We start from the raw sequence: 27,042 nt of genomic DNA on the forward strand, positions 1-27,042 counted from the left end.
TAAAAATCTTTACGTATCATTTAGTGGTAGCAACCAAAAACTTAAGGTATGAGCAAAAGAAAATTTTAAAAATTTTTTTTTTTTTAACGTTTATTTTTGAGAGAGACAGAGACAGAGTGTGAGCAGGGGCGGGGCAGAGAGAAAGGGAGACAGAATCCGGAACAGGCTCCAGGCTCCAAGCTGTCAGCACAGAGCCCGACACGGGGCTCGAACTCACAAACTGTGAGTCCTCCCCATCCCGCCCCCCAAAAAAGCACACATACATACATAGGTAAAGACTAAACAAAGACCAGAAGGAAATACATAATCATGGTTGCTACCTCTGGATGGTGTGATTGAGGTCGATTTGCTTTTCTTCTTTATGTTTTTCTCTCCAAATTGCTTTTAGTGCTTTAGATGTAATCAGATAAAAACAAATCGTTTTGCAAAGTAACGCCCTTACATAATACACTTGTTTTTCCTGGGCCTTAAGAAATGCACGCCGCTCGTTTATGGGGGGCCGGGGCGGTCAGCAGAGCCCTCTGTGCGCTCCGTCTGCCCTGTGAGGTTCTCGGCTCTGGAGCTGGACACTGAGCCCGGACCCCAGCATGAGTGCAGTGAGTGTCCGGTCGCCCAGGCCGGATGGTGTCTTCCTTCCTCACTCACTGACGCCTTCTTGATAAGGAGAATTCATGTTTTCCGAGGACCTTTTTCTTGACGTAGGGGTTAGAAAACAGGGCACAGCACTGATGGAACGATTTCAAATCTTCTTTCTTCTTCCAGGAGACAGGCAAGAGAATGACAAAGAGAACCTGAATTTGGAAAATTGCAGGGGCCAGGAGCCTTCCGACGTCTCCTGCCACGCCTCAGGGGAGGCGCCTGCCCAGGCCTCCTTGAGCGGCCTCTTCGGTGAGGATGCACCGAGATGCTTTGGAGAAGTGGACAGTCGCCCCGAGGCCCCGGGAGACCTGCAGGGTGAGGGGCCGGTGGGCCAGCTCTCTCCTCAAGAGAGGAATTCTGGGAAACAGCATGTGGCCAGTCCCCGTCCAGAAGAACTGTCCCTGCTGTGGCTGGAGGAGAAGAGAGACGCCTCCCCGAAGGGGCAGCCGAGGGCCCCCATGGCCCAAAAACTCCCCACCTGCAGGGAGTGTGGGAAAAGCTTTTACAGGAATTCTCAGCTTGTTTTTCACCAGAGAACTCACACTGGAGAGACATACATCCAGTGCCCCACCTGCAAAAAAGCCTTTCTGCGGAGTTCAGACTTCCTGAAGCACCAGAGAATCCACACGGGGGAGAAGCCCTGTAAATGTGGCCACTGTGGCAAAGGCTTCAGCGACTTCTCGGGACTGCGTCACCACGAGAAGATCCACACGGGAGAGAAGCCCTACAAATGTCCCATCTGCGAGAAGAGTTTTATTCAGAGGTCAAACTTTAACAGGCATCAGAGAGTGCACACAGGAGAGAAACCGTACAAGTGTCCCCGCTGCGGGAAGAGTTTCAGCTGGAGCTCGAGCCTTGATAAACATCAAAGATCCCACTTAGGAAAGAAGCCCTTTCAGTAGCCAAGCTCCCTGAGCCCATTTCTATCTCTGGGCCATTTAAAAATACTTCCTTCCATCTGGAGACATCGCATCGCTTAAAGGCCAGCCCTGTTCTCTCTGTTATTTTACGGATTCGAGAGGAGAGTCACCAGGGCACGGCTTTGGACTGGGAGGACACGTTGGCCTCTGGGTTGGATTTCGTGTGGGTTTCATTTCTTGCCTCTGCGTCAGGAGAAAGAGTGGTCTTTCTCCGTCAGCTCGTCTCTTGCGGTGGATCCCTTGGGGAAGAAGGTTCACTTGGAGATCCTGTTCTACAAGTGCCGTCTGGGGAGAGCTCAACTGGATTGGCTGCATGACAGCTCATGGCGGCTCATGGGAAGGGCCTGGGATCAGCGGTTTAGGAGGGGGGTTCGGGAGCAGGCCTTCTGTCACAGGAAGGGCAGCAGAGAGGGCCAGTGAGCTCACGTGTGTTCCTTGCCACACGGGTGCAAAATTAACCTCAAGTGTCTCTCGTTCTAAATAAACTTCTTAGAGTTCCCCCGTATCTTTCTTTGTGTCTGAAGTGTCCCCTGTGTTCTAAGCGTAACTCAAGGTGCGTTTTCTCATGGAATCACCCTGAACGGTAGTTGAGCACCTGACCATCCCGTACAGACTTACCAGGTGTATCCGTCAGCGGAAGAGCGACAGGAAATCGCTAACCTGGTGCCCAGGTGTGAGAGCTGGGTTAGCGCTGGGCATTCTTTGTCTCTTCTGAGCTCATCTCCCGCTTGCTCACCTGCCTCAACCTGCCCCTCTTTCTCCTGGCTATCAATTTTCCAGAGTGTTCTGTGCTTTCAAATTGCCTTTATTACCCCATTTTGTCAGTAGATATTAGGAAGAAGTCAGTAGTGATGTAATGTCTGTTCTGTCTAGGGGTGTGACACATACATCTAACCTGCCCACTTGTCCCCTCTTCAAAGTCACACGCCCCCCCCCCCCCCCCCCCCCCAGTGTCCTGCTCTCATAGTGTGGGAGTTTCACCTTCCTTCCGTCTTCATCCTCCTCTTGCCTGCTCCGAGTTTACTGCTGCTGGTGAGGACCAGGAAGGAGGGCAGTGATCTGTAGGCACGAACCAGCAGATTGAAACTCAAGTTGGATTTCTTGGATTCCAGAGGGATTTTTAACCCCCTTGTCGCATGAAGGTGAGGGGGAAGGCCCCTCATTAGGAAGTTCAGGAACCACAGGGCAGAAAGCAGGAAAATCATGGAGGAACCAGCGTTCGATTTTGTATTTGGTACAGCAGAGATTTGTAGGGTGGTGGGATTTTATGTTTCAGGTTTTTTTTTTAATGTTTATTTTTGAGAGAGATTAACCAGCCCTCCAGGGGAACTCGGATGCCAGCTCAAGTTTAAGGGCCCCTGTTGTAAATCCTAATTCATCAAGGATATGGGGGGGGGGTGGTGGTAATGATTCCAGAAGGAATACTGGGCCCTCCTGGACTCTTCTTAGCAAACCTTCCTATAAGAGCTCTTTAAAACAGTGGAGCTCTTTGGGATTCCAGCGAAAATGTGGCAGAGAAAAATCTAGAAAACTTTTAGTCTAAAAAGCTGCAGGCACAGGGTTTCTTCATGGGTCCCTCTGAAATGATCTGATGGATGATAGAGATACTGGGAAACAACCTATCTCATTCACGGTTGTGTTCTCAGCACATGGTAAGTGTTTAACTTACTGAATGCATGTGTGAGTTAGTAAGGGATACATGTCCTATGTGTACTTCCTCTGTCCTTTAGATCACTGATCGGCAAAATGTGGCTCAGCATCTGTTTTTGTAAATATGGTTTTACTGGAGCCCAGCCACACCCATTTATGTTCTGGGTTGAGTCATTGCAGCAGAGAAAAATGCCCTGCAAAGCATAGACCATTTACCGAGTGGCCCTTTCTAGAAAAAATTTGGCGATCCCTGATCCAGAGTAACTGGTCACAATGCAGCCTCTGACCCTGGGGCGATGCTGACAGCCGCTGGTCTATGGAGTAGCTGGGAGCGGAGCACTGGGTACCGTGCCGTGTAACTACATCAGGGCTCAGGTGTTTGTGGTTCGTTTCTCTTGGTCTCTTCAGGATCATTTATGACTCTGCTCACAAAGCTGGGACCAGACACAGTCGAAGAATAAATCACTTTATTAGGAACGGTGCAGTGTTGTGAAATGCTTCCCCCACTCGTTCCTGGACCCGAATTCGTCCAGCTGTCGCCGCAATTGTAGGCATATCTCTCCGGGTTCCCTACAAGAATTCTACAGAATTGTGAGTACATGAGATTTTTTTTTTTTAATGTTTGTTTATCTTTGAGAGAGAGAGAGAGAGAGAGACAGGATGAGCAGGGGAGATGCAGAGAGAGGGAGAGACAGACTCCGAAGCAGGCTCCGGGCTTTGAACTGTCAGCAGGGCTCGAACTCACAAACCGCGTGATCATGACCTGAGCCGAAGTCAGATACTTAACCGACTGAGCCAGCCAGGTGCCCCCAAGTACATGTGATTTCTTATCTATGCGTCTGTGTCACCCCTCCCCGCCTTGTCCCTCTGGGCAGCCTCCAGCCCAGTCTTGTGTTCTCAGTGGCTAAATCTGGAGAAGCAAAGCGACTCCAGCAAGAACCCACTTAGATGCCTTCTCCTTGGTCTTCAGGTTGAAAGTCCACACATAGGTGGGTCCCCGCTGGCAAGTCTTGTACACGGGACAAGGGTAGACGCTGCGGCTGTCCTGTTTATCTGCAGGAATGGCCTTGATGAACATCACGGGCATGGGGGGTGTCCGGTCCTTCAGCTTCGCCTCCGTAATGACCCCTGCCTGGGGACAAGAACATGAAAGGAGCCACCTTAGATCAGACACAGAGTGCAGCCAGCCAGCCTCCTGTCAGAAGGCCCAGCAGCTGAGACACCGGGAAGGCCTGGCTGCCTTATGAACTGTTAACCCACGATGGGACGGCAGCTGAGATGCGGGAAACCGATTTCTGCTGTTTTCCAGCCTAAATCACTTCCTGACGGAGAGTTCTAGAAGTTGTTATGTATCATATGCAGATTAATCCCTTTGTGACTTGAGCCTCTATTTTTATTTCCTCATCCATTCACTTCATAAGCATATCGAATGCAACTATTTGCCAGATGGTCATCATGGAAGGTGCTAGGGCTTTGAAAGACGAGGAAGACACAGTTCGTGCCAGCAAATGCTTTAGATTTTAAGGGTTCGGTTATGTCTTTTTCAGCTTCATATGGGACCTCCTCTACCCTCTAGAGCATTTTGACTTCTTGAGCGGAGCTGTGTTCTGTCTTTACTCATGTGATAGGGACCTAACTTCTGGAGCTTTCTAGTTGGGGCCTCTGTGGTTTTCTGAGATGAATCAATAGAGTGATGTGGGGCTGTTTATTTTTATTTACTATTATTTTTTTTTCCTAGTCCTGAGAAATGTTCTGAGGACCAAAAGCATTCCTGTATCAAATAAGCTTGGGAAAAGGTGCTTACCATACACTGAAGACAGGAAGTCCTAGCAGTAAAGAAAAGGGGTGAACTTTATTTAACCTGGTGCTTCCCAAACTTATTTGACCACAGGACTCTTTTCTTTTCAATCTATTTATTTCCTATGGCACTAGTGTTTTATGGAACTTACTGTGGGAAATGTTGATACAGAGCGATTCACAGATACCTCGCAGTTGCCCTGGTGACTTTGATCCCCTTCTACTATGGATAGAGCTTGGCTCATTTTCCATGAAATGTTTTATTTTTAAATTTTTTTTAATGTTTACTATTTTTGAGAGAGAGAGTCAGACAGAGAGAGAGACAGAGAGCAAGCAGGGGAGGGGCAGAGAGAGAGGGAGACACAGAGTCTGAAGCAGGCTCCAGGCTCTGAGCCATTAGCACAGAGCCTAATGCAGGGCTCGAACTCAAAGACCTTGAGATCATGACCTGAGCTGAAGTTGGATGCTCAACCGACTGAGCCACCCAGGTGCCCCTCTATGAAATGCATTTAAAGGGGAGGATGTGCCTTTTCAGTTCTGTTAGAGGCTGGTATGAGGCATGATGAGTAACAGATCTTAGGGAAACAGTAGGCACTCCCTTAATGTCAACAACTGAGTGTTTATGGCAGGGAGTGGGAGAAGGGGTAGAACCTTTCTTTTTTCCTCACGTACCTCAGAACCAACCCTTTTAAAATGTACAAGTCAGTGTTTTTTAATGTACAATCATCACTTTGTAATTCCAGAACATTTTCATCACCCCTCCTCCCCCCCCGCCCCCCAAGAAATTAACCATGGGCAGCCACCATGAGTAGTGGGGTATTGGTGCCTCCAGTGATTATGGTTGAATTCTCTATATGAATGGCATATTTGTTTCCATCTCTTAACTTTTAACCTATTTGTGTCTTTGAATCTAAAGTGTATCTCGCGTAGACAGCATATACCTGTATCATTAAAAAAAAAATCCATTCTGCCAATCTCTGCCTTTTGATTGTAGTGTTTAATTTATTTATATTTAATGTAATTACTGATAAGGTAAGGTTTACATCTGCCATTTGACTCTTTGTTTTCTATGTCTTGGGTCTATATTGTTCCTTGGTTTCTCCATTGCTGCCTTCTTTTGTGTTAAATAGATCTATTTCAGTGTATCATTTTAATTCCCTTGTTATTTCTTTTACTATATAAAAAAAATTATTTTCTTAGTGATTTCCCTAGGGATTACAATGAACTTCAGTGTATAAACATCAACTTCAATGAATACCAACTTAACTTCAGTAGTAGACAAAACTTTATTCCTCTATATGTTCCTTTCCTTCCCCTTCCTCTGCTTAAGACCTTGTGCTGTTTTCATGATACAAATTACATCTTTCTGCTTATCAGATTTAGAGTTATTGCTTCCTGCAATTGTCCATTAAATCAGGAAGGAAATAAAAGTTACAAACAAAAATCCATTTATATTTTCTTATATATTTACAGACATAATTACCTTTGCTGGTGTTCTGTTTCTTCATGTGGACTTGAGTTACTGTCTTGTAACTCATTTTATTCTGAAGGACTCCCTTAAGTATTTCTTTTTCTTTTTTTTTTATTCAAAAAAATTTTTTTTTATTTGAGAGAGACAGAGTAAGCAGGGGAGAGGGGCAGAGGGAGAGAGAGAGAGCATCTTAAGCAGGCTCAACACTCATTGCGGAGCCTGATGTGGGGCTTGATCCCATGACCATGAGATCATGACCTGAGCCGAAATCAAGAGTCGGACGCTTTAACCGACTGAGCCACCCAGGCACCCCTCCCTTAAGTATTTCTTATAGGTCTGGTCTGCTAGTGGTGAATTCTCTCTCTCTCTTTAAACTTGGGAATGTCTTAATTTCTCCTTCATTTTTGAAAGATAGTGTTACTGGATATGGAATTTTTGGCTGACAGTCTTTCTGTCGGCACTATGACTTCCATTCTACTGTCTTCTGACCTTCATGGTTTCTTAAGAGAAATCATCTGTTCATCCAATGGAGGACCCCTTGGAAGTGATGGATTGCTTTCAAGGTTCTCTCTTTACCTTATGACATGTCTGCGTATGGGTTTCTAAGTTTATCCTATTTAGATTTTGTTGAGATTCCTGGATGTGTAGATTAATCTTTTTTTTTTTTTTTTAAATCAAATCTGGAAAGTGGCCATTATTGCTTCAAATATTCTTTCTGGCTATTTCTCTCTCTCTTCTCCTTTTGGGACCCCTACTATGTAGATGTTTGTATGCTTGAGTATTCCTCAGGTTTCTAAACTGTTCATTTATTTTGTTCTTTTTTTCTGCTTCTCAGCTTGGATAATCTCAAGTGATACATTTCCAAGTTTGGCGATTCTTGTCTACTCAAATCTTCTGTTGAATTCCTCTATTTAATTTTAATTTTTTAATTTAATTTTTATTTTATTTTTTAATGTTTATTTATTTTTGAGAGAGAAAGTACAAGTGGGAGAGGGTAGAGAGAGAGAGGGAGACACAGAATCCAAAGCAGGCTCCAGGCTCCGAGCTGTCAGCACAGAGCCCCATGTGGGGCTCAAACCCACGAACTGTGAGATCATGACCCGAGCCGAAGCTGGATACTTAACTAACGGAGCCACCCAGGCGACCCGAAAACTTGAATATTTTAAATAATACATTGTGGCAACTCCAAAAGTCAGGCTCCCTCCATAGAGTTTGTTGTTGTTTGTTGAATGACTTTTCTGAACTGACTCTCTATAGTCTGTCTTTGACACCTAAGGCTCCTGAAGTAGCCTGCTTAGTTAGCTTGGTGGTCAGCACATAGTTGGACAGAGGTTTCTTAGACGCCTGGATCCAGCGAGTCTCACAGGTTCTGCCCCAGGGCTCTGTGCGTGTGTTGCGCATGCCTCCAGGGCTCAGCCAGGCAGTTGAAAACTCTGCCTTAGCCTTCACTTCCTGCTTGCACAGAGCCTCAGGGTCAGCCAGAAGTGAGCTTACAGACTTCTCAGGGCTTTCTTGAGCCTGTGCACAGCCCTGCCCATGGGCATGGCCCTCTAGGTTTCCAAGGATGAGTTGGAGGTCATCTCCTTCTCCAGCTTTTCCTTTTAAGCGGTAGCCTAGTTAGCCTAGTATTTGTAGTTAGCCTAGTATTTGTTCCACTGTTTATTTTTTTAATTTTTTTTTATGTTTATTTCTGAGACAGAGAGAGACAGAGCACGAGTAGGGAAGGGGCAGAGAGAGAGGGAGACACAGAATCTGAAACAGGCTCCAGGCTCTGAGCTGTCAGCACAGAGCCTGATGCGGGGCTCGAACTCACGAACCGCGAGATCATGAACCTGAGCGGAAGTCAGACGCTCAACCGACTGAGCCATCCAGGCGACCCTGCTCCACTGTTATCTACTACCTCAGGCAAGCTGGAGGTTAAATAGTTGTCTTTGTTTTCAGTACATGCCTTCAGCGGGGAAAGGTGTTGCCCTGGGTGAGCTCCAACTCTGGTCAAGTAAAGCAGACTTGTAAGTGGGGTCTTCCTGGAAACCACCACATAGGGAAAATAATGACCGTTTTCTGGGAATGGGTCTTTGAAAGTACTCCAACTCCGTTTTGCCCCCTCCGGTGGCTGGGAGGCTGCTGTGTTCACTGTGACTAGAGCACATTGGTTTTCGAGGCCACCACAGAGTTGGTGGGGATGGGGATGGGAAAAGGGCAAGTTAAAAGGCCACAAAGCTTATTCTCTTACTGAGCTTTGGACATTTTTCTTCACTAAATACTCCTTGGGTTGCTGAAAGCCTTTAGTTGATTTCTAGAGTCCTGTGCAAAAGTTAAGCTCTGATAATGTGGGGCCAGTGTTATTTTATGGAGGAGAGGATATTTGGACATTCTTACTCTTATGTTTTTGCTGACATCTTTTTGGGGGTAGAAACTGAGACTAAGAGTTCTTGGTGGGCGGGTATTGCTTTTTGGGAAGTTGTTATTAGTATTATTTATAAAAAAATTTTTTTTAATGTTTATTTATTTTTGAGAGAGAGGGTGAGGGGTGGGGGCAGAGAGAGAGGGAGACACAGGATCTGAAGCAGCTCTGGGCTCTGAGCTGTCAGCCCAGAGCCCGATGCGGGGCTTGAACTTATGAACCACAAGATCATGACCTGAGCCGAAGCCAGATGCTCAACCGACTGAGCCACCCAGGTGTCCTGGGAAGTTATTATTATACAGAAACAAGGTCATAAAATACTGGAGTTAGATGATTGGAATCAGTGTCTTTTCCCCCTCCCCCACAGTGCTGGCATTCTTCTGAACTTCTTCCCCACTTGCTCACTTTGGTTTTTTTTTGATATTCTAGCTCTGGCCACCCTACAGCACCCTACACCTAATAGCATCCAGGTGTGACCCCCCCCTGCTCACAGAATCTTGGACAAATGTTCAGGTGGAGAAGGGGAAGTCAGCTTCCTTCTCAAGGTTCAGGCTGTTTGAACACTGTCCCACTTGGCTGTCCTCTCTGTTGGCCCTTGATTGGTTCCATAGAGCTCCTATGACAAATTACCACAAATTTGGTGGCTTAAAACAACAGAAATGATTCTTTCACAGTTCTGAAGGCCAGACTTTTTTTTTTGCTAATTTTTCTTATTTTCTTTACTTTTTTTTTTTTTTAACTTTATTTTGAGAGAGAGAGAGCACATATGCATAGCAGGGGTAGGGTAGAGAGAGGAGGAGAGAGAATTCCAGGCAGGCTCCACGCTGCTAGTGCAGAGCCTGAAGTGGGGTTCAAATTCACAAACCTGGGGAACATGACCTGAGTCGAAACCAAGAGCCGGTTGCTTAACCAACTGAGCCACCCAGGCACCCCTGAAGGCCAGAGTCTTAAATCAAGGTGTAGGTAGGGTCTGTGCCTTCTGGAGGCCCTGAGGCAGAAACTATCCCATGTATCTCTCCTGGCTTCTGGGGGCTTCCTTGGAATTCCTTGGCTTATAGATACATCACTCCAATCTCTGCCTCTGTCCTCACAGGGCATTCTCTTCTGTGTTTCCAACATGGCCTTCTTATAAGGATACCAGTCCTTGGATTTAGGGCCTTCTCTGCTCTAGTATAACCTCACCTCAACTGCATATATCTGCAAAGAGCCTATGTCTAGATAGGGGCACATTCTGAGGTTTTAGGTGGACACGAATTTTGGTAGACACTGTTTGATCCAGTACAGCTCTGTATGTATATTTACCTGGCCTACGTGGCCTTCTATGATATCTTAGATCTTTTTTTCCCTCATGTTTGTTTATTTTTGAGAGAGAGAGAGAGAGGGAGGGAGCACACAAGTGGGGGAGGGGCAGAGAGAGAGAGGGAGACACAGAATCCAAAGCAGGCTCTAGGCTCTGAGCTGTCGGCACAGAGCCCAACATGGAGCTCAAACTCACGAGCTGTGAGATCGTGACCTGAGCTGAAGTCGGACACTCAACCGACTGAGCCACCCAGGCGTCCCTATAGTTTAGATCACCTGACAGTTTTTCCCCATTAACTCTATACTAACAGCTAGGAATAGTTGAGTGGCACTTGCCGAGCGGGATATGTGACTAAGCACTTCTTCCAGATCATGTGTTATCACAAACGTGAACTTGTTCTGGAGGTATCCGTCCTTGCCTGTGTCATTTATCCCAGCCAATCTTAGGGTGACTCAAATCTTTATTAGGCTCCAGTGAGGAACCCTTTCAGAATGTCACGTTGAAATAGTATCTACTGGGCTCCCTTTGGAGATGGGGGCAGTGTAAAAGGCAGAAGGGATTCCTGTCCTTCTAGAGCTCGTGGATGAGGAAAGTGGCCCTGGAAGGTGAAATGACATCCCCAGGGTGGGCAGCCAGCATCAGGGATAGCTCGACAGCTAGTGACTCTCACACTTCTGGAGCATTCTCTGTGTGCCGGGCACAATTCCAGGTGTCCCCGCATATGAACTCATCTTTGCGGCAACTCTTATTTTCCCCTTTCACACTTGAGGAAACTGAGATTTGGAGAGGTAGAACCACGTCCCAAGGTCCCAGAGTTAACGGACGGTAGTGCTGGGATTCAGATCCGGCCAGTTTGGTTCCAGAGCCCTTGCTTTTAATCGGCGCAAAGCCTGTGCTCTCCGCACCGTCCCTGGCTGCATGAGAGTGCCTTGAGAGCCTCAAGGAAAGGCCACCCAGGTCAGAAGGTCCAGGGCATCCCCTTTGCACAATCACCCTCTATGGAGGCAATGTGTAATTTAATCAGCCCACAGAGGGTGTCCCACCCCAAGATTTACCTGTACGTCCCAGCGAGCGCCTTCCACAAAGAGGCCATGGATGTAGGCCCCCTCCCGAGGGGCGCTCCTGAAGTCCTCCCTGTTCTTCTTTGTCACGTCACACTGCAGGGCCATCTGGTCCAGTGGCCACTCGTTCTTGCGGGCCGTGGACTGCATGATGGCGGTCAGGAAGGACTGGGGGTTGAAGAAGCCTGTCAGCCACACCGTGGCAGGCATGGCGAAGTCTCCTATCCAGGCCTCCAACTCTTTGATTCGGTCGAGGAGGTCCGCAAACCAGGCTCCCAGGCCTGCCGTGGAGGGGTAGGCTCGCCTGGCCCAGGGCTCTGGCACCGTGTCTAGGTACAGGGCGTTCTGTAAGTTCTCCATGTCGCTGGTCATGGTCAGCTCCCCCTGCAGACGAGGGACAGGAGGGGACAGAGTGAGGGGGCAGGAAGTCCCTGGAGACAACCGGCCATAGGGACCGCTGGCTCATGGCCTACAGGCAGACAGATGAGTCCAACAGTGGTGGCCATGACTGTCCCTAATACTTGGTTTGCAAGGTGTGTGAGTCCACACCTATGTACTGACAGCAGTCGACGTCCACTGCGGATCTCAGACCACCTGTGGGTTCCCTACCCTAAAGCCTGGGTGCAGGCTCTCCTCCCGCCTTTGCAGCGGGCCCCGCAGCTCAGAAGCATGAGAGGACCGAGGCTGGACGATCTGTGTCCCCCTCAAATCAAGGATCTCCCCCAGAATCAAGGTAGGAGATACACAGTCAACTTGAAGGAGCCCACCTCCAACTGCTAGATGAAAGGTTACGTCGAAAACCGAAAACCATCATTAGGTTTGATTTTGTAACTTTGGTTATGACACGGGTCTCCAGCAATTTCTTTCCTTTTTTTTTTTTTAAATGTTTATTTTGCGAGAGAGTGAGCGAGCAGGGGAGGGGCAGAGAGAGAGAGAGAGAGAGAGAGGGAGAAGGAGACAGGAGACAGGAGACAGAATCCCAAGCAGGCTCCACACTGTCAGCACAGAGCCTGATGCGGGGCTCAAACTTACGAACCACGAGATCATGATCTGAGCCGAAATCGAGAGTCAGATGCTTAGCTGACTGAGCCACCCAGGCGCCCCTCCAAATTTCTTGAAGACCCCATCTCTATTGTAGTGGTTTCTGCACAGGGGTTAGGGTACACGACAAGGCTCGCGTTATGGGCTGAATGTGCCCTCCCCACCGACACCCAAATTTCTGTGTTGAAATGCTAACCCCCAGTGTGATGGTATTAGGAGGTGGGGCCTCTGGAAGGCGCCTGGGTCATGAGGTGGGGCCCTCATGAATGGGATTAGTGCCATTATAAGACCCCAAAGAGCCCCCTCGCCCCTTATGTCTTGTGAGAACACAGAAAAAAGATGGCTGGCTGTGAACCAGGAAGTCGGCCCCTCCCTAGACACCAGATCTGCTGGTGCCTCTAGAACTGGGAGAAGTCGATTTCTGTTGTTTATAAGCCACCCAGTCTGGTAATTCAATTATAGAAGTCTGTGTGGACTGAGACAGCTTGGCTCACCCTAAGTGCAGACCGTTAAAATGTCACACGGGCCTCCCTGCGCCCCGAGTCCCCTTGCCTGTGGGATGGGAGACTGGACCATGTAACTCTATGACCATTTAACTCCTGGAACTGTTAAAAAAGAAAAGTTAAATATGCCTCCCTTAAAGGTGAACATATTTCGGGTCCTAAGTGACAGCTAGAAACTAGCCCTCTGACCCCTGAACTTCTTCATGAACTTAACAGAGAGACTGTAGCCGTTACTCTCTCTGCCCTGGAGTCGAGTGGCTGGGCTATTTTCAGAGATAAATACCTTCATATTTTATACAAGAACCAAACATCCCGATCAGCCCAGTGCCAGGTAGGCCAGCCCGAATGAGTACAGCCCAAATCATGGATGCGTTTCCCTCAAGTAAACAGATCATATTCCAGCGGCAGAAAACAGATTTCCTTCCAGGTGTCTGCTCAGCTGCACGGGGGTGGCTCATCAGAGAAGACTGTGGTCGAGGGTTCCGAGGCCACCCCCCGGGTCCGACGGGAGGTATGAGCGTCCCGTGTCTACCCTCCAGGTTTATCGCTTCTAAACACACCCAAATCAGGGAACGAAAGTTCCTTCTGGTAGATTTCCCCAAGGGTCTTCTGACACGAACAGAAGTTGAAACAAAAAAACATTGTTCTTTTTCCTGGACTCTTTACTTCAGAGCACACTTCTGAAAAGAGGCTACGAAATACTCCTCGTACATTTGAGCCAAATTCAAGGTTCTGAGACAGAGTGTCTTCCTCATGCCCTCAATTCTGTGAAAATTCATTGTTATACGTAGCTGATAATTTAGGTATTAGTAAGGTTTGCCAAAAAGCAGCTGGTTATTTAATAAAATAGCATTAAGTCTCAAAAGTAAATTTAGTGCAAAGGGAAAAAGTAAATGATCAAACCCTCTCTTTTATGAGACCCCATCTGTGCAACTTTTTCTTGCCTTATCGTACTATCTAAGACCTTCATTCCAACGAGAATAAAAGTGATAAGGGCACACATCCTTGCTTCCTTCCAAACTTGGAAAAAAATCATCTTCCAACGTTAAGAGCGATAAGTTTTCCTTAGATGTCCTTTATTCTGTTGAGGAAAGTCTCTTTTCTTAGTCTTCTGATATTTTAAATCAAGATTCACTGTTAAATTTTGTCAGATGCTTTTTTTTTCCTTTATGAAGATGATTACGTGGTTTTCTTATGTAGTGCATTTATACGGTGAACTCCATTGATTGAGTTTTCAGCGTTAAAGCCAGCCTTGCAGTCCTGGGATGAACCCCATGTGTCCACGATGTGTTACCCTTTTCTTATGTTGTATGATTTCATTTACCAACATCTTGCGAATGATTTTTGTATTTGGGTTTATGAGTAATATTTGTTCCCCATTTTCTTTTCTTTTTTAAAATTTTTTAATGTTTATTTATTTTTGAGACAGAGCACGAGGGGGGGAGGGTCGGAGAGAGAGGGAGACACAGTATCCCAAGCAGGCTCCAGGCTCCGAGCTGTCGGCACAGAGCCCAATGCCGGCTCGAACGCACGGACCGTGAGATCATGACCTGAGCCAAAGTCGGATGCTCAACCAACTGAGCCACCCAGGCTCATTTTCTTTTCTCGTGGTATCTTTGGTTTTTCTCATAGTACCTTATGGCCTCATAAAATTTGTTGGGAAGTGTTCCCACTCTGCTTTCTTATTTAGTGAAAATATTCTGTAAACCGTGTCGTAAACAGATGTGCTGTCATCCAGGCTCTGTTGTTCCACACGGGCAGAGCCCAGGTGGAGTAGAGTTAGCATCATTCTGAAGGGCCCTAGGATTCTGGGAGTGGTGAATGAGCACTGGCTTCAACTTAAATCACCAGCTGCAGTAGCACCTAACAAGAGAGTCAGCCTGTCCTTTGAAGCTTTGAAGCCAGGCTTTGACTTCTCTCTAGCTATGGAAGTCCTAGATGGCATCCCCTTCCAATAGAAAATTGTTTGTCTGCACTGAAAGCCTGTTGCTTAGTGTGGCCACCTTCATGAATTATCTCAGCTCGATCTTCTGGATAACTTGCTGCAGATTCTATATCAGTACTTGTGGCTTCATGTGGCATTTTAACATTACAGAGACGGCTTCTTTCCTTAAACCTCCAGAACCAACCCCTGCTAGCTTCAGACTTTTCTGCAGCTTCCTCACCTCTCCCAGCCCTTGTGGAATTGAAGGGAGTTAGGGTCTTGCTCTAGATGAGGGTTTTGCTTAGGGCAATGTCGTGGCTAGTCTGGGCATCTATCTAGACCACTAAAACGTTCTCCACATCAGCAATAAGGCTGTTGTACTTTATTTTCATTTGTGTGTTCCCCGGAGTGGCCCTTTGCATTTCCTTCCAGAACTTTTCCTTTGCATTCACAACTTAGCTAACCGTTTGGTGCAAGAGGCCTAGCTTTATGTCTTGTCTTGTCTTTCAACATGCCTTCCTTGGTAAGCTTAATCACCCGCAGCTTTTGGTTTCAAGTGAGAGACGTGTGACTCTTCCCTTCACTTGAACACTTAGAAGCCATTGTGGGGTTATTAACTGTCCTAATTTCAATATTGTTGTGTCTCAGGGAATAGGGGGCCAATGGAGAGGGAGAGAGACAGAGGAATGGCCAGTCGATGGAGCAGTCAGAACACATAAACAATGATCAATTGAGTTTGCTGTTTTATTGTTTTGTTTTTTAAAATAATTTCTTTCAATGTTTATTTTTGAGAGAGACAGCGATCGGGGAGGAGCAGAGAGAGGAGCAGGGAGCACAGAATCCGAAACAGGCTCCAGGCTCTGAGCTGTCAGCACGGAGCCCGACGCGGGGCTTGAGCCCACGAACCACAAGATCATGACCTGAGCCAAAGTCGGACACTTAACTGACTGAGCCACGCAGGCATCCCAAGTTTGCTGTTTTAAATGGGCATGGTCTATGCACTCCAGAGCAATTACATTCATAATATCAAAAATCACTGATCACCATAACAAATATAATACTGAAAAAGTTTGAAATATTGTGAGAATGACCAAAATGTGACACAGAGAAATGAAGTGAGCAAATGTTGTTGTTAAAATGACACCTACAGACTTGCTCAATGCGAGGCTGCCACAAAACCTCTATTTGTAAAAAATGCATTACCTGCAAGGCTCAGTAGAGTGAAATGCAACAAAATGAAGCATGTCTGTATTTAGCTTTCTTTTTTTTTTTTTTAATTTTTTTTTCAACGTTTATTTATTTTTGGGACAGAGAGAGACAGACCATGAACGGGGGAGGGGCAGAGAGAGAGGGAGACACAGAATCGGAAACCAGGCTCCAGGCTCCGAGCCATCAGCCCAGAGCCCGACGCGGGGCTCGAACTCACGGACCGCGAGATCGTGACCTGGCTGAAGTCGGACGCTTAACCGACTGCGCCACCCAGGCGCCCCTGTATTTAGCTTTCTTTTGTGAAGAATTTTTGCTTTGTTTTTGGCTGGTCAAAGAGTTCTGGGTTTATCATTTTCTTTTCCTCTAGTCCTTTAAGGATCTCTCTCCACTGTCTCTGGCTTGCATAGCTCCCTATGAGAAGTCTGCTGTCATTTTTCTCTTTGCTCCTTTGCATATACTTCAGCCCCGCTCCTGCCCCTCAGCCCGTCTGCTTTACCCTTGGGTTTCCTAACTTCATTATGAGTTACCTTTACAGAGTTTTCATTGGGTATATTCTTCATGGGGCTTGTTGAGTTTCTTGTGCCTGTGGGTTTGCAGTTTTCACCAAATTTGCAAAACTGTGGCTCTCATTTCTTCAAGTATTTTTTTTTGTCTGATTCTCCCCTTTACCTCTGTCCTCTGAGACCCCAATTATTGTATGTTAGACCATGAGACCACAGGTCACTGTTGTGCTGTTTACTTTTTTGACGTATTTTTTCTTTTTCCTTCACTTCGGATAGTTTCTTTTGCTATGTTTTCATCAGTTGCAAATCTTCCAAAGTGCATGTTTCATTCAGCTACTGTATTTTACATCTCTGTCAATTTCATTTTTTATCTTCTGTTTGTACTTCATCACGCTCTTACTCTCCTCTGTCTTCTTCAGCATACGGAGCAAACTTACAATTGGCTCTTAACCTCCTTGCCTGTGAATTCCATCATCCCTGCCATTTCTGGCTCCATTTCAACTGATCCGCTTTTCTCCTGGATATGGATCAGATGTTCCTGCTTCTTTACATGCCTGTAATTAGTTTATGTCAGACACTATGAATTTTACAGTTTTGAGTGCTGGATTTCACTGTATTCCTTTAAATAGTACTGGAAATAATTTTTTGTGGCCTGCCGTTAATTTACTTGAAATCAGTGGATCTGTTGGAGGCTTGCATTTCAGCTTTGTTGCGGGGGGAGTGCAGACCAGCATTCAGTCTTAGTCTGGGTCCAGTTCAGCCCACTGCTGAGTTGCTACCCTTCTGAGAATCCTCCCTGATGCCTCCTGTTTTTGTCTTTCTTTCTGCTCCAGCTGGTGGGAACGCAAAGTACTCCCAGCTCTGCATGAGCTCCCGAGAATTCTTTCTGCTCCTTTGTCATGGTTCCTTCCCAGCTTGGGTAGAGCTTTCTCACTCATGTGCAGAGACAGCATCAGCCAGCAGAGTGTCGGGGGATCTCTCTGCAGATGTCTGAGACTCTTTTTCTGGGCAGCTCCCTGCCATAGGCACTCTGGCCTGCAGACCCCACCACCGTGGCCTCCACGAGCTCTGCTCTGCACGTCTCGGTGCAGCACAACTGCGGAGCTCCTTCCTGAACTGCAGCCCAGAAACCGCGTGCACGTCGTAAGCTTGCACAATGAAGGGACTGCATTTCTTCTTCCCTTTCTGTCTCATATCACAGTTACGTCATTATGCGTTTGTCCAAACGCCTGGGATGTACGGCACCGACAGTGAGCCCCAGTGTAGACTACACTACAGGCTGTGGGTGATTGTGATGAGTCAGTGTGGGCTCCTCAGTTGTGACAAATGGACGACTCTGGTGGGAGATGCGGCTAGCGGGGCAGGCTGCGTGCGGGGGCAGGGGGTATGTGGGAAAGCTCTGTACCTTCCTCTTAATTCTTCTGTGAACCTAAAACTGCTCTAAAAAAATAAACTCTTATAATAAAAAAAAATGCAATACTTAATTTTTAACACCATTTGGAAATCTGGAATTGTTTTGATAGAGGAACATAAAATGCGTAACTTGGCTTTCTTAAAAGTTTCTCACATCTGCTTGTAATATGGTGTTAATTCATCCTGACGATGGTTTTGCATTTGCTAATTGAATGTGCAAGTGACAGAGCCTTAGAGAATGTGCTGTCTCTGAGGTGGTGCCAGTTTGAGAGTGAAGAACAATTTAGGAAAAGAGGAAACCATTCACCTTGCAGTAAGGTTTCTGAAGGTTTCTGAAGTCAGTATTCCCATGACCTTGAGCTGAAGTAGATATGACTCACGTTCATAGCAGGAGCTGAGAAGTAAAGGGAGAACCTCGCCCCAAATTCACTCAATGTAACTTGTGTCCTTTTCTTAGGAGAAGAGGAAATATATAATCTAGGATAGCATGTCCGGAAAGCTGTTGAGAAAACATCAGTTTCCAGGGCACCTGGGTGGCTCAGCCGGTTAAGTGTCTGATTTCGGCTCGGGTTATGATGTTATGGTTTGTGAGTTCGAGCCCCACGTCGGGCTGTGTGCTGACAGCTCGGAGCCTGGAGCCTGCTTCGGATTCTGTGTCTTCCACTCTGCCCTTCCCCTGTGCTTTCTCTCTCTCCCTCTCTCTCTCAAAAATAAATAGACATTAAACAAATTTTTTTTAAAAGAAAAAGAAAACATCAGTTTCCTAAGGTGTTGACACATTGGTGGAGGCTGGGGTGAGTCAGACAGCAAATTTCTGTGGCCAAGCTCTGGGTAAGTGGGCCCTTCTTAAGGACTCAAGCTATACTGTCATAAGGAAACCTTTTTTTACATTTGTTCAAGCCCAATTTCCTCAAGTTCCTCCCACCTGCACCCTGTGTGACCCTGATTGATATCTGTACTCACTTGCTAACAGGTCAAGAGTCAACAAGACAGCTTACAGAGAAAACATGGACTCCTTCTCGAGGGGCTACAGGATGCACCCTGTCCTGGTGGCCCGTTCCTGTCTGCTTTTCCTTCCCTAGGAAAGTGGTCTCTGCAACCAGCTTTCATTTGTGTGAAACACAGGAGGTGAGGAGATGGGCGGGGGGCGGGGGGTGGGAAGCAGGAGCGATATGGGCCTGCGTCCCTTCCCATCTGGCTTCCCGACTGAGGGAGACAGCAGCCCGTCTAGCTGGGTCTTCTGATGGAAGACTGGAGGCACGAGGGCTACATCGGCTGCCCGGTGAGTGGTGACCGGAAGTCGTTGAAGGGCCAAAGCAAGGCCCCCCGTCAGACCTGCACATGCAGTCAGCACACAGTGGCACAAAGAACCGAGTAGCTGTCCAAGTCAGCAAGGTGGACTTCAGTGTGAGCCTTGTTCACATATTTAGAAACAGGTCTTGTTCATTAGTCATCGAAAGCCTAGGGAAAAAAGTCTGACGTCCTCACACATTTGAATAATCAGGGACGCCTGGGTGGCTCAGTCGGTTGAGCGTCTGACTCTTGATTTCGGCTCAGGTCGTGATCTCACAGTTTGAGATCGAGCCCCACATCGGGCTCTGTGCGCTGACAGTGCGGAGCCTGCTTGGGCTTCTCTCTCTCTCTGCCCCTCCCCTGGTTGCTCTCTCACACAATAAATAAATTAACTTAAAAAAAAATCTATATTTAAAAAAACATTTGAATAATCAGAAACAATTCCCAGCCCTACCCAGCCTCTAGGCTGGTCACGGCTCCAACACAGAGGGCACCGCCCAAACGCAGTATCACTCAAGCCACAAATGTGGGCGGTGTGTGTAATTTTAAATTTTCTCATAGCCACACAAAAAAAGTTAAAAAGACTCAGATGAACTCAATTTTCATATTTCATTTAACTCAATATATGTAAAATGTCAAATATTTTAATATGTAGTTAATATACAAATTAATAGGATATTTTATGTTTTTTGTCTTATATCATTGAAATATGGTATTTATTTATTTTCACTTTTTCATGGAAAATTTTTCCTTTTATTTTCATTCCAGTGTAGTTAATGCACAGTGTTATGTTAGTCTCCGGTGTCCAACATAGTGACTCAACAATTCTGTACGTTACTCAGTGCTCATCTTGATAAATGTTCTCTTATCCCCCTCACTTTAGAGTGACCCCATCCCCCCACCCCCTTCCCTCTGGTGACCATCAGTGTGTTCTCTATAGTTAAGGGTCTTTTCTTTCGTTGGTTTCTTTTTTCTTTGTTCCTTAAGTATCACATATGAGTGAAATCATATGGTATTTGTCTTTCTCTGATTTATTTCGCTTAGCATTATACTCTCTAGATCATCCATGTTGTTGCAAACGGCAAGATTTCATTCTTTTTTATGGCTGAGCAATATTCCATTGTGTATATGTGTATGTACACACACACGCACACACTACATCCTCTTTATCCACTCATCTGTCAATGGACACTTGGATTGGTCCATCAATTGGCTATTGTAAATAGTGCTGCAATAAACATAGGGGAGCACATCTTTTCAAATGAGTGCTCTCACATTCTTTGGGTAAATACCGAGTAGTGAGATCACTGGATCATAGGGTAATTCTGGTTTGAACTTCTGGAGGAACCCCCACACCGCTTTCCACAGTGGCTGCACCAATTTGCATTCCCACCAGCAGTACGCGAGGGTTCCTTTTTCTCCACGTCCTCGCCAACACTTGTTGTTTCTTGTGTTTTGAATTTTAGCCATTCTGGTAGGTAGGAGGTGATATCTCATTGTGGTTTGATTTGCATTTCTCTGATGATAAGTGATGTTGAGCATCTTTTCATAGGTCGTTTGGCCATCTGTGTGTCTTTTGTGGAGAAATGTCTGTTTATGTCTTCTGGCCAATTTTTTTGAGGTTTTATTTATTTTTGAGAGAGAGAACGAGAGAGAGAATGTGCACGTGTGATTGGAGGAGGGAGAGAGAGAATCCCAAGTAGGTTTCATGCTGACGGTACAGAGCCCAACATGGGGCTCTACCCCATAAACTGCAAGATCATGACCTGAGCCGAAATTGAGTTGGGTATTTAATCTTAACGGACTGAGCCACCCAGGCACCTGCCCATTTTTAATTTGGATTATTTAAGTGTTGATTGTAAAAGTTCTTTATATATTTTGGACACTAACCCTTTATCAGATATGTCATTTGCAAATATCTTCTTCCTTTCAGTGGGATGTCTTTTAGTTTTGTTGATCGTTTCCTTCGCTGTGCAGAAGCTTTTTCTTTTCATGAAGTCACAATAGTTTATTTTTACTTGTGTTTCTCTCGCCTCTGAGACTCATCCAGAAAGCTGTTGTTATGGCTGATGTCAGAGAAGTTCCTGCCTGTGTTCTCTTCTGGGATTTTTATGGTTTCAGGTCTCACATTTAAGTCCTTAATCCATTTTGAGTTTATTTTCGTGTATGGCATTAGAAAGTGTCTAGTTTCATTCTTTTGTAACTGTCCAGTTTTCCCATCACCGTTTGTTGAAGAGATTTTTTTCCCCATTGCATATTCTTGCCTCTTTTGTTGAAGATTAGTTGACTGTATAATCATGGGTTTATGTCTGGGCTTTGTTCTGTTCTGTTACTCTATGTGTCTGTGTTTGTGCCAGTACCATACTGTTTTGATTTCTACAGTTTTGTAATATAACTTGAAGTCTGGAATTGTGATACCCCCAGCTTTGTTTCTCATTTTCTTGTGGTTCCATACAAACTTTAGGATTGTTTGTTCTAGTTCTGTGAAAAATGCTGTTGGTATTTTGATAGAGATTGCATTAAATCTGTAGATTGCTTTGGATAGGACAGACACATTAACAATATTTGTTCTTCCAATCAGTGAGCGTGAAATGTCTTTCCATTTGTTTGTGTCATCTTCAATTTCTTCCATAAATGTTGTATAGTTTGTAGATGACCGGTCTTTCACCTCTTTGGCTAAGTTTATTCCTAGGTATCTTGTTATTTTATTTTATTTAAAAAAATTTTTTTTCAACGTTTATTTATTTTTGGGACAGAGAGAGACAGAGCATGAACAGGGGAGGGGCAGAGAGAGAGGGAGACACAGAATCGGAAACAGGCTCCAGGCTCTGAGCCATCAGCCCAGAGCCTGACGCGGGGCTCGAACTCACGGACTGCGAGATCGTGACCTGGCTGAAGTCGGACGCTCAACCAACTGCGCCACCCAGGCGCCCCGGTATCTTGTTATTTTTGATGCAGTTGTAAATGGGATTGTTTTCTCAATTTCTCTTTCTGTTGCTTCATTATTAGTGTATAGAAATGCAACAGATTTCTGTACATTGGTTTTGTATCCTGCAACTTTACTGAAATCATTTATCAGTTCTAGTAATTTTTTGGTGAAGTCTTTAAGGTTTTCTTTTCTTTTTTTTTTTTTTTGGATTTTTGTTTTTCAAATGCTTATTTGTTTATTTTTGAGCGAGAGAGGTAGACAGCAAGCAAGGGAGGGGCAGAGAGAGGGAGACAGAATCCTAAGCAGGCTTGGCACAGAGCCTGATGCAGGGCTTGAACTCACCAACTGTGAGATCATGACCTGACCCGAAACCAAGAATCAGACGCTGAACTGTCTGAGCTACCCAAGCACCCCTGTTTTTCTTTTTTTTTTAAATCTTTAAGTAAGCTCCACACCCAACATGGGGCTTGAACTCATGATCTTGAGGTCAAGAGTTGCACGCTCTACCAGCTGAGCCATCCAGGTGCCCCTTTAGTGTTTTCTATCTATAGTATCATATTATCTGCAAATATTGAAAATTTTACTGGGGTGCCTGGGTGGCTCAGTCAGTTAAGCGGCCGACTTCGGCTCAGGTCATGATCTCGCGGTCTGTGAGTTCAAGCCCCGTGTCGGGCTCTGTGCTGACAGCTCAGAGCCTGAAGCCTGTTTCAGATTCTGTGTCTCCCTCTCTCTGACCCTCCCCTGTTCATGCTTTGTCTCTCTCTGTCTCAAAAATAAATAAACGTTAAAAAAAAATTAAAAAAAAAAAAAAGAAAATTTTACTTCTTCTTTACCAGTCTGGATGCCTTAAAATTTTTTTCTTGTCTGATTGCTGTGGCTAGGACTTTCAGTACTATATTCAATAAAAGTGGGAACAGTGACCATTTTTCTCTTGTTCCTGACTCTAGGGGGAAAGCTGTCAGATTCTCAGCATTGAGGATGATGTTAGCTGTGATGTTTTCATATATGGCCTTTATTATGTTGAAGTAGGTTTCCTGTAACCCTACTTTGTGGAGGTTTTTTGTTTTTTGTTTTTTCAGTCATGAATGGAGGTTGTACTTTATCAGGTGCTTTTTCTGCATCTATTGAAAGGATTGTGTGGTTTTTATCCTTTCTCTTATTTATGTGATGTGTCATGTTCATTGATTTGTGAATATTGAACCACTCCTGCATTTCAGGATTAAATTCCACTTGATTGTGGTGAATGATGTATTTAATGTATTGTTGGATTGAGTTTTCTAATATTTTGTTAAGTTTTGCACATCTCTGTTCATCAGAGATATTGGCTGATAGTTCTTTTTTTATGTAATGTCTTTATCTGGTTTTGGTATCAGGGGAATGCTGGCCTCATAGAGTGAATTTGGAAATCTTCCTCCCTCTTCTATTTTTTGAAATAGTTTGAGAAGAATAGATACTAACTCTTCTTTTAATGTTTGGTAGATTCACCTGTGAAGCCATCTGGTCCTGGGCTTTTGTTTTTCTGGGAGGGTTTTGATTGCTGATCAATTTCATTGCTGATAATCGGTCTGTTTAAATTTTCTATTTCTTCCTGATTCAGTTTTGGGAGGTTATATGCTCTTAGGAATTTATCCATTACTTCTAGGTTGTTCCAATTTGTTGGCATATAGTTTTTCATAATACTCTCTAATAATCCTTTTTATTTCTGAGCTGTCAGTTTTTATTTCTCCTTTTGCATTTTTGAAGTAGGCTACACACCCACCATGGAGCCCAACATAGGGCTTGAACTCACAACCCTGAGGTCAAGACCTGAGCTGAGATCAAGAGTCAGATGCTTAACTGACTGAGCCACCCAGGAGGCCCTCTCCTCTTTATGATCTCGTTTTCGTCCTCTAGCTCTTTCTCTCTCTTTTTTAAATGAGTCTGGCTAAAATGTTATCAATTTTGTTGATCTTTTCAAAGAACCAGCTCCTGGTTTCACTGAACTGTTCTACTGTTATTTTTTTAAAGTTTCTATTTTGTTTATTTCTGCTCTAATCTTTATTATTTCCTTGCTTCTATAGTTTGTTCTTTTTTAGCTCCTTTGGGTGGAAGGTTAGGTTGAGATTGTTCTTGCTTCTTCAGATAGGCCTGTATTGCTTTAAACTTCCCTCTTAGAACCACTTTTGCTGCGTCCCAAAGATTTTGGACTATTGTGTTTTCATTTGCATTTGTCTCCATGTATTTTTTTCTTTCCTCATTGATTTATTGGTTGACCCATTCATTGTTTAGTAGCATGTCCTTTATGTATTTGTGCTCTTTCCACATTTTTTCTTATAGCTAATTTCTAGTTTCATAGCACCGTGGTTAGAAAAGATGCACGGTATGACTTCGATCCTTTTGCATTTGTTGAGACTTATGTGGTCTACCGTGTAATCCATGTGCCTTGAAAAAAATGTGAATTCTGCTACTTTAGGATGGAATGTTCTGAATGTATCTGTTAAATCCATCTGGTCCATGTGTCTTCCTTCTCCCCTCCCCCCAATTTTTTTTAATATTTGATATAATAAAATTTATTTATATTTGAAGAGAGAGTGTGAGTGGGAGAGGAGCAGGGAGAGAGCAGACACAGAATCCGAAGCAGGCTCCAGGCTCCAAGCTGTCAGCACAGAGCCTGATGTGGGGCTCGAACCCACAAACTTTGAGATCATGACCTGAGCCAAAGTCAGACGCTTAACCGACTGAGCCACCCAGGTACCACCCTTCCCTTTGTGTTTGTGTGTGTGTGTGTCCCCTTCAAAGACAGTATTTCCTTGTTGACTTTCTGTTTGGATGATCTTTCCATCGATGTAAGTGGGTTGTTAAAGGCCCCTACTATTGTATGACTATCGGTTACTTTTTTAAATATGTTATTGTTTTATGTATTGGGGTGCCCTCATGTTGGGTGCACAGAAAGATTTACGATTGTTACATCTTCTTGTTGAATCGTCCCCTGAATATCTAACGTCCTTCTTTGTCTCTTGTTACGGCCTGTTTCCAAGTCTATTTTGTCCAATGTAAGTATTGCTACCCCGGCTTTCTTTTCACATCCATTTGCAGGATAAATGCTTCTCCATCCCGTCACTTTGAATCTGCACACATCTTCAGATCTGAAATGAGTCTCCTGGAGGAAGCATACAGATGGGTCTTGTTTTCTTATCCATTCCATCACCCTATGTCTTTTGATTGGAAGCTTTAGTCCATTTACATGCAAAGAATTATTGACAGGTATGTACATATTTATTGCCATTTTGTTACTTTATGGCTGTATTTGTAGTTCTTCTCTATTCCTTTCTTGTTCTCTCACTATAAATGGGCTTTCTTTAGAGACAGATTTGGATTCCTTCCCCTTTATTTTTTGCACATCTGCTGGGTTCTGACTTGCGGTTACCATTAGGTTTGTGTGTAACATCTTTTGCATATAACCGTCTATGGGAAGTTGATGGCTGCTTCCGTTTGAACCCCTTCTAAAGCACTAAATATTTACCCCTTTCTCCCCCATGTTTTAGGCATGTGGGGTCATGCTTTCCATCGTTTGATCTTGTGAATCCCTTGAACGATTTGTATAGGTATCGCTAATTTTACTGCCTTTGTGCTTCCTCTGTTCCCTACTCCTGTGCGTCGGTCCTCTGCGACAGGGAACTTGCCCCCGCCCCCGGGACCAAGGCCAGCCGGGTTGGAGGGGGAGGATCCTCAAAGTGCGCGAGCTGGGGGAGATGTGGTCTTAGGAAGGTTTGCGCTGGTCTGCTGGGGAAGGGGACTCAGCGCAGGACTGAGGCAGTGGCATACCGCAGAAGCAAGTTCCTTCGGTAGTAAATGTCCCTACACTGGTTCCTACAGGTGGCCTTGGGTTTATGCTGGAAGGCGGGGGAGGCAGCTCCTTTGTTCCTGGAGGAGTCTCCCTAGGATCTCTGTCCCTCCAGACATGCTCGGAGATTAGTAAATAACTCTCCCTCCCAGGCATTTTTTCAAAATCCTGCTTTGATGTTGTATCTGCACAGGCTGTCTTTTGTCCTGTTTCTTTAAGGGACTCGGTTTCCTTTTGGCCTCTGGTTCTCCCAGAGCTGAGCCTGCTGATTTTTAAAATTCTAGGTTTTTGAGTTCCGCCGGTTGTTAAGAACTCATGTAATTTGGCCCCTCCGGTTTTCAAAGCCAGATGTTGCGGGGGTTTGTCCCCGCTGTGAGTGCTCCCCAGTGTGACAGTCTGTTTCTCCCCCTTCTCACCCTCTTTGATGCGGCCTCTTTACTTTTAGCTGTAGAGGCTGTTCTGCCAGTCTTCGGGCCATTTTCTGGGTTATTTACACAGATGTGAGTGTCACCTAGTTGTATCTGTGGGTGAGGCAAGCTTCCCAGCCTCTTTCCTAAATACGGTGTTTCATTTCTGCTTAACAGAACATCTCAATTTGGACCAGTCACATTTTAAGTGCTACCCTGTCATTGGTTGCTACTGTAGACAGTACAGATCTAGGAATTTAGCTTCTCATGTAATTTTTCTACCCAGGCAGAGGATTTCCTGGGCCCACTGCCATCTGTACATGGCTCTTTGAAAGCTATACCTAGCTGTTACTGTAAAGAAAGAAACTGGCCTTTGGGAGTTTTGTACATCAGACTTTTGTGCGTTTGGTTAGTGGGAGTCGGTACCTTTGACCAATCAGCTTGGAGTACTCGCAGGACCTAATTCTTCATTGTGTTATGGCTACAAGCCAGAGGTCTTTTTTCTCCCCCCAAGTTCATTTGTTTTGAGAGAGAGGAGCAGGGACAGAGGGAAAGAGAGAGAGAGAATCCCAAGCAGCGTGGAGCCTGATGCTGGGCTTGAGCCCACGAACTGTGAGCCTCCCAGGCGCCCCAAGGAGCCAGATGTCTTACTGTGGTGAATCCCCAAGACAGTTCCTCTCTCTGGGGACGTGGCTGTGGCAAACTGACGTCCCTTAGGCGGCTCCCCTACCTTCCTCCACCTCTTCTGCGCTTTC

General features: G+C 45.3%; 2 protein-coding genes and 1 long non-coding RNA gene across 4 annotated transcripts in view; 2 read left to right on the top strand and 1 right to left on the bottom strand.

The window, feature by feature from the left end:
• Positions 1 to 2,064, top strand: part of ZNF18 (zinc finger protein 18) — a 29,819-nt gene extending 27,755 nt beyond the window's left edge. For both annotated transcript variants that reach the window (XM_047089876.1, XM_047089875.1), the window contains exon 7: positions 763 to 2,064. In XM_047089876.1, coding sequence (XP_046945832.1) covers positions 763 to 1,541 — 779 coding nt within the window. In that variant the 3' untranslated portion in view covers positions 1,542 to 2,064. The remainder of the gene's footprint in view (positions 1 to 762) is intronic.
• A 1,086-nt stretch (positions 2,065 to 3,150) lies between these two features.
• Positions 3,151 to 25,240, top strand: LOC124519550 (uncharacterized). Its single transcript, XR_006964131.1, has 3 exons — positions 3,151 to 3,800; positions 18,809 to 18,963; positions 25,133 to 25,240. It is a non-coding gene; the product is annotated as an uncharacterized LOC124519550 (long non-coding RNA).
• Positions 3,963 to 27,042, bottom strand: part of DNAH9 (dynein axonemal heavy chain 9) — a 340,134-nt gene continuing 317,054 nt past the window's right edge. Inside the window, exons 68-69 of the mRNA XM_047089868.1 lie at positions 11,237 to 11,626; positions 3,963 to 4,341 (exon numbers count right to left, since the gene is read on the bottom strand). Coding sequence (XP_046945824.1) covers positions 4,114 to 4,341; positions 11,237 to 11,626 — 618 coding nt within the window. The 3' untranslated portion in view covers positions 3,963 to 4,113. The remainder of the gene's footprint in view (positions 4,342 to 11,236; positions 11,627 to 27,042) is intronic.

The sequence above is a fragment of the Lynx rufus genome, unplaced genomic scaffold (genome assembly GCF_022079265.1).
Source record: "Lynx rufus isolate CCGP_SWC_20201006 ecotype Redwood Valley unplaced genomic scaffold, mLynRuf1.p SCAF_28, whole genome shotgun sequence".
In the NCBI taxonomy this organism is placed as follows: domain Eukaryota; kingdom Metazoa; phylum Chordata; class Mammalia; order Carnivora; family Felidae; genus Lynx; species Lynx rufus.